Genomic DNA, 11,527 nt, shown 5'->3' with positions numbered 1-11,527 from the left:
CAGTGAAACAATCTTGCCCTTCACACTGAGGATGGAGCAAGCTTGTTTTCTGCTGCTGCTCCATATGACCATGACATATAAACCTGTTTAAAATATTGGAATAGGTGTTTATGCTGAGCCTGGAGCAACCTTGTTTTCTTCTCTGCTCCAGAGACTACTGACCAGAGCATGGAGTTGTAAGCTCCGGAAAAGGATTCCACCTAAACCTGATGATAACTGCTGTTGACTGGGATTATAAACTGCTGTCTGGGAGTGTTATGGAGCCTCTTCCTTTGGAGGTTTTTCGAACCAGCCACACTGTCAGAAGGAAGGCTGGATGGTGTCTCTTGCAAAGGTGGGTTGGACATGGATGGCCCCTTGGGGTCTCTTTCAACCCTAGGATTCTAGGCATGCTAAGGGCAGCTCCATGTAGTCTAACTTTGAAGGTCCCTAATGTGTTAGACCCAGGGCGACTCGGTTGGTCTAGAAAAAGGCCGCCGCCGGCACATCAACGCTGCTAGATACATATTTAAGATCCAGTGTGGTATTTTTAAAAAATTGTGGATGCCTGAACTGAATCTGTAGATAAAAAATTTGTGGGACACGAGTCCAACTGTAATAGTAGTAGTAGTAGTAGTAAGAGATTTTAATATTTATTTAATATAATACAGTGTGTTGCCTCGGGGTACGAAATTTAATTCGCTTCCGCGGCCGCTTTCGTAACCCGGAAAAGCCTTCGTAAGCCTTAATTGCCTAAGCGCGCTAATGGGGGGAGGGAAAAAAAAAGCCGCCGTTTCGTGCGAAAAAGCCGAAAAAAAGCACCAACAAATTTCTTTCGTATCCCGGAAAAAATAACATTCGATGTAACCGGGACAATGTTTCCTATGCGGATTTTTTCGTATCCCGAAAATTTCCGTAACCTGGGGATTTCGTTATCCCGAGTGGGTACCCACTGTTATCGTACCAGGGAGGGCTTTCTTTATTTTTTGGTGTGTGTTTGTTTATTTACTTTTGTTTGTTGTAGAAAATTTTTATACTATTTTTAATTGTCAATTATTTTTAACATTTCTTTACTTTTTGTATGTGCCGAAGCAATTTTATATTGTTTCAATGCCCATTTTTAACTGTTATTTATTTTGCAAGTTCCTCCTTGTTTACTTCTGTCTTGTCGCAGAAGAATTTTTAACGGTTTTAATTGCCAATTATTTTAATTGTTTCAAAATGGCACGGCCGATTTTGATTGGATTTTCCTCCTGCCGAGTCGGCTTGGGTCTCCTCTCTGGGGAAAAGGCGGCAAGAAACACAATATACATATAAAATACCTAGGGCTCCTATGATATAAATACCATATATAACAAATATTATATATATAAATTTTATATAAATATATAAAAAGAGAAGCAGGCAAGAAACAACATGGCCTCTGCCCTGCACAAGAAGAAGAGCCCCTCCCCCGACCACATCTTGAGGGAGAGAAGCAGGCAAGAACAAACCGGCCTCTGCCTGCCAAGAAGAAGACCCCTCCCCCGACCACCACTCTTGAGGGGATGAGAAGCAGGCAAGAAACAACCTGCCCTGCCCTGCCAAAGAGAAAAGCCCTCCCCTGACCTCCATCTTGAGGGGAGAGAGAAGCAGGCAAGAAACAACAGGCCTCTGCCTGCCAAAAGAAGAAGAGCCCCTCCCCCGACCACCATCTGAGGGAGAGAAAGCAGCGCAAGAAACCAACAGGCCTCTGCCTGCCAAGAAGAAGAGCCCCTCCCCCGACCAACCATCTTGAGGGGAGAGAGAGACGCGAAGCAGGCAAGAAACAACAGGCCTCTGCCTGCCAAGAGAAGAGGCCCCTCCCCGACCACCCATCTGAGGGGAGAGAAGCAGGCAAGAAAACAACAACAGGGCCCTGCCTGCCACGAAAAGCAAGCCCCTCCCCCGACCACCAGCTTGAGGGGATGAGACGCAGGCAAGAAACAACACCTCTGCCTGCCAAGAAGAAGAGCCCCCTCCCCGACCCACCATCTTGAGGGGAGGAGAGAAGCAGGCAAGAAAAACAACAGGCCCTGCCTGCCAAGAAGAAGAGCCCTCCCCGACCCACCATCTTGTGGGAGAGAAGCAGGCAAGAAACAACAGGCCTCTGCCTGCCAAGAACCCTCCCCCGACCACCATCTTGAGGGGAGAGAAGCAGGCAAGAAACAACAGGCCTCTGCCTGCCAAGAAGAAGAGCCCCTCCCCCGACCTCCATCTTGAGGGGAGAGAAGCAGAGCTTTTTTTGTTTTGTTTTGTTTTGTTACTTGCTTTGTTGTATATGCATATGTATGCTGTAAACCGCTTTGATCATAGGAAAAGCGGTATACAAATAAAACATATTATTATTATTATATATATATAAAGGGGTTGAGCATGATTGGCATTCCTTCATGTTCCTCCAGGTCTGGCAATGGCTGGAAAGTGTTGATTATCTTCCCCTTTGCAATGCTCTGCTGCAATGCAGACATGGCTTCATGCTCCAGTTGTATCCGAATGCGTTCTCTTATCTTTAATTCTCACCTTTTTGCAAAAGTAAAAATGCACTTTTTAAACTACAGAGCATGCAGAAGCATCTCCTGTCTGGGGAAGGAAGCAGAGACCAAGGAAGACTGCAGCCAGAGATAAGAACTAATTGGGTTCAGGTTTAACGCTCCCTCTCCCTGGGAAATGTAGTTCTGCAAAGGGGGACTGGTGTCTGAAGCAGACAATTTGCAATGCCTTCTCCAAATTCCAGTTCCTTGGAGAGGTGAAAGGGTTTGAAAAAGAGACAATACAGTGCATCTACACTGTAGAAAACGGTGCAATTTGATATTTTAACTGACATGGCTCCATCCTACAGAATCCTGGGATGCATAGTTTTATGAGATATTTAGCCTTCTCTGGGTGCATCTACACTGTAGAAAATAATGCAGTTTAGCACCACTTTAACTGCCATGGCTCCAGCCTACATAATCCTGGGATGTATAGTTTTTTGAGGTGCCAGCAGTCTTGGGCAGAGTGTTCCTTGATTTGTGTTTGGAGGCTGCATTTGGGGGTCTCTATGTAGACTTGTCCGCAGCTGCACCGTATGCGGTCAACTCCTCCTGCGGCCGCGAGAGGGTCCCTCCTGTCCTTCGCTGAGCAAAGCATTTGCTGGATTTTCTTGGTCAGTTTATAAACCATTTGGAGGTTGTGTTCCTCACCAGTTTCCCTATTCTGTCTGTGGCTCCTTTGATGTATGGTAAAATACCTTCCCTTTGGGTGGTTGCTTGGAAGGTATTTCTACCATACATCAAAGCAGTCACAGACAGAATAGGGAAACTGGTGAGGAAACACAACCTCCAAATGATCTACAAACTGACCAAGAAAATCCAGCAAATGCTGCGCTCAGCGAAGGACAGGAAGGACCCTCTTGGAGCCGCAGGACTTGAGCGCATACGGTGCAACTGCGGACAAGTCTACATAGAGACCACCAAACGTAGTGTTCAAATACAAATCAAGGAACATGAGAGACACTGCAGACTGGGTAACACATAAAAATGAGCAGTAGCAGAACACTTTGTAAACAATGCTGAGCATAAAATGCTGTTTGAAAATTCTGGACCATGCCAACAACTATCAGGTCAGGATGAACAGGGAAGCCATTGAAATCCACAAACACCTGGAGAACTTCAACAGGAAAGAAGAAACTCTTGAAGTCAACAAAGTTTGTCTCCCAGTCCTGGAAAACAGCAAAATGAGGACTCAGCAAATGCCAATGAAAACCACCATCAGGGCCAGGAATCACTAATGAAAAAGACACAAATCCTCCTTGCATAAGCTCCCACCCTGAGGCCTTGCCATTCAACCACAGAACATTACACAGATTAACATGGAAATCACTCCTCCCAATCCAGGGTCACACAGTGTGTGTGTGTGTGTGTGCGTGCGCGTGCGCGCGCACACACACACACACACATATATTTGCCAGTCTCTTCCATGCAAGCGTTCTCTGAAGATGCCATCCACAGATGCTGGAGGAACATCAGGAATAACCTCTTCTGAAACATGGCCATAGAGCCTGAGAAACCCACAAAACTATGGTGTGTTACGCCCCTTTGGGGTGGTCTGTAGGCACTCCTTTCCCCACCAGATCGGGCCTCAGCTACCAGAACGGCAGCCTCTGGGGCCCTGATCCGCTGCTTTCCAGGCTGCAGAAAAGCGGCAAAAGGCCGCTTCTCCGTGGCCTGGAAAGGGGTGTCCTTGGGGCTTCCAGCCCCAAGGACACCCAGTGGTGGTGGGGAGGAGGAGAAAGGGGCTGCTCGGCCCCTTTCTCCCTTGCGTCACTGGCGCAGCCATCTAAAGGCTGCGCCACCATTTTGGAGCTCCTTCTAGTTCCGCAGAAAGTGCACTCTATGCACCCTCGTGCGACGCAAAGATGTCACGTCCGCGCCACCCCGTTTGGAGGCGGCGTGTTCATGACGTCATAATAGCGGCCCCCGTGTGGAACAGGCGCCGCCATTTTGTACGTCCTGGGGATGTATTAGGGTTAGCTGCGTGCGTAAGGCCCTAACCCTAGTATGTCCCCAGGATGTACTTTATGCCTGTCTGTAACAGGCCTATGTGTTTCAAGCTCTCCAAAGAAAGAAAGCCAACTTGGTGTAGTGGTTTGAATGCTGGACCACAATTCTAGAGATCAGGGTTCGAATCCCCACTCAGCCATGGAAACCCCTTGAGTGACCTTTGGCGAGTCACACTCTCTCAGCCTCAGAAGAAGACCAAGGCAAAAACCCCAATCTGAGCAAAGTCTTGCCAAGAAAAGCCCTGTGATAGATATGTCTCAGGATCGTCACCCGTCGAAAATGACTCAAAGGCACACAATAAATACTGAAAATGATTTTAACGGGCTAAGAACAATTTAACAAGTCAAAGGGAGAGATGAAGGCGGACTGAAACAGTTCCAAAGGATAAGCCAATTGAGGATTTTTTATCTTATTTTTGAAAGGCTGGAAACCATTTATGGACTTTTTGAGCAATAAGAAATCTTAACGACGTAATAATCCTCCGCTATGGTTATTAGTAATTTTAGTAGGATCATTTAGCTGGATCTGTGATGGTAGAATAATATTTTCTCCCCCCTCTTTTAAAATGTTCTTTTCACTACAGTCAGAATTGAGGGATCAGAGCCCTATTACATATTAGTTGTACGTCTTTTTTACCTTTCCCCCCCTCTCCTTTTTTTCTTTGTCTTTCCCTTCACTTCTTCAACGAATTCATTACATTCACATGGTTTATTTGCAGCTAAATGACATATGCTGAATTTTTCTGATGAACGTATCTTGTGCAAAATGCCTTCTTGGCTTGCAATAGAACTCAAGACAAAGGCTTACAATTGGACTTTACTGGCAATAAATTCTTGGCTCGATCTGCACTGAAATTATTCCTTTCATTTGTCCATTGTGCTGAAGTTAAGGGAGGAAACCCTTTCAGCGTCTGCATTGTGTCCTCAAGCATTTGCTGTCCTTTTCCCTTCCAAGAAACAAATGCATCCTGAGTTCTGGGTGCGAGTCCTGACTACTGTTACTCCAAGGACAAAAGAACTTAGAAGGTTCCAATGTATCCCTCTATTTACAATGAAGACAGGCAGCCAAGTAGGTGCATTTCTCTAAGGAGAATAGCAAAGGTGGTATTACTCAATGGGCTTTTCAGTTTTGCTCAAAATGGAGGACAAATCTCCTGGACAGAAAGTATAAATGTAGGACATGTCCAGTAAAAGGAGGACCTCTGGTCACCCTGGTTTTCCATGCCAACTCCCAAGCGGTGCAACTGTATATGATCTTGTTAAAGACATTTCTAATGATAAGTTGAACAATACATGATATAATGACTAAGATCTCATAATTTTATTGATGTTATCATTTTATTGCATGCATGGCGCAGTGGTTTGAGCACCGGACTATGACTCTGGAGTCCAGGGTTCAATTCCCAGTTTGGCCATAGAAACCCATTGAGCGACCCTGGCCAAGTCACTCTCTCTCAGCCTCAGGGGAAGTCCCTTGCAAAACCCCTCTGGACGAATCTCGCCAAGAAAACCCGGTGATAGCTTTGCCTTAGGGTCGCTGTGTCAGTAGACAACTTGATGGCAAACCACAACTGCAACAAAAGGGAAATGTATTTCATACAATATATTTTAATTTTTCAAAATGTCTATTTTAAAGCAATTTAAAAAGCAGATGGAGAGAAGCGGGAGCTTAAACTTTAGCTTTTATGTTGTGGATTTTTGTTTGTTTTTAAATAATATTTGGGGGTAGGGCATATATATACACACACACACACATACACACACCTGTAGATTGGTGTGCTTGTTTATTTGTTTTGATCTTTGTTTGTTTTTGTTTTTGTCTTTTTTCCTTTCCTTTTGTTTCCTTTTATTTGGGGGCGGAGGGTCAGGTGCTGACGTTTATGTGTTTTAATACTGAATAAAGATTATGTTTCTATTAAAAAACCCCGCAAATTAACCGACCCTCATTCAAATAACAAAAAGTGCCTTGCCATGATTTGGCTCTTCTCTCTTCCGGAGTTGGGAAAAGACAGAGGAAAGAGGGGGGAAAGAGACAGCTGTTCCCCAAACATGACAGGCAAGGAAGGGAAAGACACAGGAGAGAGATGGTGTGATGGATAATGGAGGATAAGAACAGGAGGAGGAAGAAGCAACAAGGAAGGCAAGATCGTAGGAGCAGAAGGGGCTAGGTGATGGTATCTGATTTTGGGAGAGAGGAGGAGAAGAGAGAAAATGGCAGCCCAGAGAGTAGGAAGAGATTCGGATGCTGCCGCCTGGTTTCTCTCAGCTTGCTTCCCAAGTAGTTTGGACTGCAAGTCATAGAATCATAGAATCATGGCGTTGTAATGGACCCCAAGGGCCCTGATCCAGTCCAACCCTTTTCTGCCATGCAGGAACTCTCAATCAAAGCCCTCCCTGGGACAGAGGGCCATCCAGCCTCTCTTTAAAAACCTCCAAAGAGTGACACTCTTCCACACTCCAAGATAGTGTCAGTGACAGTAAGGGCTGTTTGACAGTGGAACACTCTCCCTTTGAAAGTGGTGGAGTCTCCTTTGGAAGTTTTTAAACAGGGGCTGGATGGCAATATGTTGTGGGTGCTTTGATGGTGTCTTCTTTCATGGCAGAAGGGGGTTGGATTGGATGTCCTTTGGGGGTTTCTTTTGATCCTAGGATTCTATGATTCTGTATTTAGCCTGGGGAAGAGAAGATTTGTTTAGGTTTTTGAAAGTCTGTCATATTGAGGATGGAGCAAGCTTGTTTTCTGCTGCTCCAGTGGGCAATGGATGCAAGATACAGGAAAAGCGATTCCACCTGAGTATTAGGAAGAGCATCCTCATGGTAAGAGCTGTTAGACAGTGGAAGACACAGCCTTGGAAGGTAATGGAGTCTCCTTCTTTGGAGGTTTCCAAACAGAGGCTGGGTGGCCATCTGTCCCAGGGAGGGCTTTGATGGTGTCTTTCTGCATGGCAGAAGGGGGTTGGACTGGATGGCCCTTGGGGTCTCTTCCGACTCTATGATCCTATGATTCTATTACATGATTCCTCTGAGGTCCTGTGGAGTACTCTGGATGTCTGAACAGATGTTGTTCTGCATCTGATTAGGAGGAAGTAGCCAAATGCTCCTCCAACTTGCTCCAGCATTCCCCAGGTGTAGCATGACTGAGGCAGCTGCATGATATCTTACAATTATAATGTTGGAAGAGGCCTCATGGGCCATCAAGTCAAACCCTCCACTCACTGCATCATCTCCAGCTAGAGCATGACCAGAAGTAAAGAGCTGCCCACCTTCTATTGGAAGATGTCCAGAGAAGAGGACCCTACCACTCCAGCTCTCTTGGCCTTTGGTTCCATTGCCAAAATGCCCTCACTCCTTCGTGAAGTTCCTTCTAATGTTCAAACCAAATCTACCCTTTTGTAACCTTAAACCTTGAGATCTGCTGAACATGTTTTGATCGTCATGCCTCTTATCCATGCCATTGTATCTCCCACTTCTACATATGATTGTGAAAATAGGACAGTGAAGGGAGATGATAGGAAGAAAATCAACTCATCGGAAATGTAGTTCCTTGAGTACCATGGACGGCCAAAAAGACAAATGAAAGGCCCAAGGGCAAATCAAGCCCGGATTCCCCCCACTCCTCAATGCATTTTAAAAGCACTGGACAATGACTCTGGAGTCCAGGGTTCAGTTTGGCCAAGAGACCTATTGGCTGGCCTTGGACAAGTCACACTCTCTCAGCCCCAGGAGAAGGGCAAAAGTAAACCTCCTCTGAACATTTCTTGCCAAGAAAAACCCATGATTGGGTCTTAGGGTTGCCATAAGTTGGAAACAACTTGAAGGCATTCAGCAACAACAACCACAACAGAAAAATGACAGCTGTTCTGGGGGCAGCCATTTGGAGTGGAAGAGCAGCTTCCATTGCCTACCAACTGACCATCCCAAATGCCCTAGAAAATGGGAAATGACTGGGGCATTCTGGGAGAACAAGATGCTTTTAAAACAGAAGCAACCAAAGAGGAAGAGACTGTGAGAGAAAGGCAGGAGGAAGAGAGAAGGGAGCAGAGAGCACACCACCAATGCAAAGAAATGGAATGCAATTTAAAATAAATGAATAAGGTCATGAATGTGGTCTTTTAAACAGAGACAATGAAGGAAAGTCTTTTTTTTAAAACAAAAACAAAACACAAACCTTGCTCCATCCTGTATTGGGATGGGCCTCCAGATACTGTTGGACTGCATCTCCTAGCATCCATAACCATGAGCCATGCTGGCGAAGGTGGTGATGGGAGATGCAATGCAAACATTGTCTGGAGAAAGGCATGATTTCCACGACTGCTCTATGAAATGATGATGAGGAAGCATTTTTCACTCCTACTGTCTACTGCAATTGCAATTGCTGCTGTTGTCACTGTCATCATCCTCATCATCCCACCCTTCCTCATAGGACCACCATACGCCAGCTTTCAGCCACCAACAGCCCTGGCAGGGAGGACAGAGCCTTTCCTGGCAAAGAACCTGGGTCTCAAGTGGAATCCTGGAGCAAATGCTACAAAAGGGGACAAGGAGGACGTCCAGCACTTGCAAAGAATGGAAAGAGGGAGAAGGCAAAGAAAGAGAGAGGAAGAGGGATGGAAGAGGAGGAGGAAGAAGAGAGGAACAAGGAAGGAAAAGGATAGGAAAGATTAAGGAGGAGGAGGAGGAGGAGGAGAAGGAGAAGGAGGAGGGAAGAGAAGAAGAGCAAGGAGGAGGAGAAGGATGAAAGATTAAGAAGAATGGGAAGGATTAAGAAGAAGAGGAGAAGGGGAAGACAAAAAAGAAGAAGAGAGGAAGGCAGAGAGGAAAGATAAGAAGAAAGGGAAAGATTAAGGAGGAGGAGGAAGAGGAACAGGTGAAAGGGGAGGAAGAGAAGAAGAAGAGGAGGAGAACAAGGAGGAGAAGAAGGATGAGAAGGATTAAGGAGGAGTTTGAAGAAAGAGAAGAAGGATGAGAAGGATTCAGAAGATGAAGGAAGAGGAAGAAGAGGAGATGGGGAGGAAGAGAACAAGAATGGAAGGAGAGTGATGAGGAGAAAAAAAGAAGAAGGATGGAAAGGTTTAAGAAGGAAGAAGAAGAGGAAAAAGGAGAGAAGATTGTTTTCACCAAAAGTGGGATATAAATAAAATAATAATAATAATAATAATAATAATAATAATAATAATAATTAGGAGAGCAAGGAGGAGAGGAAAGAGAAGGAGGTTGAGAAGGATTAAGGAGAAGGTTGTGGAAGAGGAAGAAAGAGGAAGGGAGGAAGAGAAGAAGAGCAAGGAGGAGAGGAAAGAGAAGGAGGATGGGAAGGATTAAGGAGAAGGTTGAAGAAGAGGGGGAGTTTACGAATGAGGAGAAGTACCTGGTTGGAGGCCCAGCTCTGTTTGTCTGTCCAGTCCTTGTGGGTGCGGACGTACCACCACTGGATCTCCAGGGAGTAGGAAGGGGAACCGCTGCCACGGAAGGAGCAGGCCATCTCCACATCTTCGCCCGCTCGGGCGGTCATGTCATGTGGGGTCTCTGTGAAGAATGCTGCAGGGAAGACAAAGGCCATAAGGGAGGATCAGGGCACAGCGGCGGCACCAGGAAAGAAACTTGTAGGGGTTGGGTGGCCACAGAAGAGGCAAGAACATCCTGAGATGGGCAAACCATGTCCCACCAGAGTGGCAAACTGGCATGCCAAATTTTAAAGGGGGAAGGCTGCAAAAAGAGATTTAGAGGAGCATATGCAATCTGTTGGGGGGGAGGTTAGAATTGCTCCTCATTGCCCTCTCCAGCCACGGCTTTCAGAATGAATCTCCAAATTACTTATTTGATCTAGAATTGGTGTCTTAACCACTAAGCCACCACATCCTTCAAGCAAGACCTACAGACACAAAATACAGTAACCCTTTTTATGTCACTGGAGAGGTGCTCGCATTTGTCCTGATAACGACTCTAGAACCCAAATGCCTAGTGTCAGGGCCATGGTCACTACTCTGGTACTCTATGCTGATTCCTGCCCATCTCAAGCAGTGATTAAGAGCATGGCAGAAGGCTGAGCCCTATTGTTTGGTCAGTTGGCAACTCTGGTCCTTGGAAGTCACAGAGTTGAGCAGCTGAAAGCAAAAATGACCTACACCGACCAGAGACGTTATTCCCTAATTTACCAATTTTGAGATTCAATTCCAGTGGGGTGCAGGCATGCTCTCCTCTTCCCCCTTTTCTTTTCTTTCTTTCTTTCTTTTTTTACATTTCTCAAACAATTAAAAAATCGAGCTGTCAACCAATTAAAGGCCCTCCAGTTAATTAGAGATCTTCTTTCAAATGATTAATCAATTAGCCAATTAAAAATAAATTCTACAGTAATTCAATGCAGGTGTTATCTTGAGAATATGCAATTAAGATGGCAATTGTTCTTGACTAAATAACACAGACAAGTCATCTATTGTTGGGGAAATCATCTTCAACATGTTGCTGAGATGGAGAGATGGACCCAGAAGATGGGGACAGAATCCCTCCAGCAGCCTTGCGCTGTTGTTCCAGTATCCTACTCTGTCTGCATGACAACAACAGCAGCAACAACAACACGAACACACACAATCCATTCTTAGCAGCGTAGGAACACTCCCTTCAGGGATGCCTCCTGGACCACAAAAATGGCACTGCTGCCACACCCAAATGAAGGCACAAGATGGTGCACCACTTGATAAAAGGCCCAGATCTTCCCTTGTGCATCCATAGTGAAAATCTATACTCGAGTAATTGCAGGGTGATTGCATAATATAATAATAATAATAATAATAATAATTTCTATACCGCCCGGTGGCAAAGCCAACCTGGGCGGTGAACAACATAAAAATTTACAGAATAAAATATACATAATATTTATACTCCCTTCCCCCCCTTAAAAAATTATTAAACACTTAGGCGGGGTACAGACCGCCGCTTTGCAGCGGTCTGGCGCCGCCGCCAGAAGGTCCGCGGGGGAGCCGGAGCCTTCAA

The 11,527-nt window shown here is 45.5% G+C and overlaps 1 protein-coding gene across 1 annotated transcript in view; it reads right to left on the bottom strand.

The window, feature by feature from the left end:
• VSTM2L (V-set and transmembrane domain containing 2 like) overlaps nt 1-11,527 on the bottom strand; it is a 104,928-nt gene that overhangs the window by 26,633 nt on the left and 66,768 nt on the right. The window contains exon 2 of the mRNA XM_042466333.1: nt 9,906-10,075. Coding sequence (XP_042322267.1) covers nt 9,906-10,075 — 170 coding nt within the window. The remainder of the gene's footprint in view (nt 1-9,905; nt 10,076-11,527) is intronic.

This window comes from Sceloporus undulatus, chromosome 4 (genome assembly GCF_019175285.1).
Source record: "Sceloporus undulatus isolate JIND9_A2432 ecotype Alabama chromosome 4, SceUnd_v1.1, whole genome shotgun sequence".
NCBI classification, from domain to species: domain Eukaryota; kingdom Metazoa; phylum Chordata; class Lepidosauria; order Squamata; family Phrynosomatidae; genus Sceloporus; species Sceloporus undulatus.
Note: the sequence above shows the minus strand (reverse complement) of the source record. Positions and strands in the feature narration are given on the sequence as shown.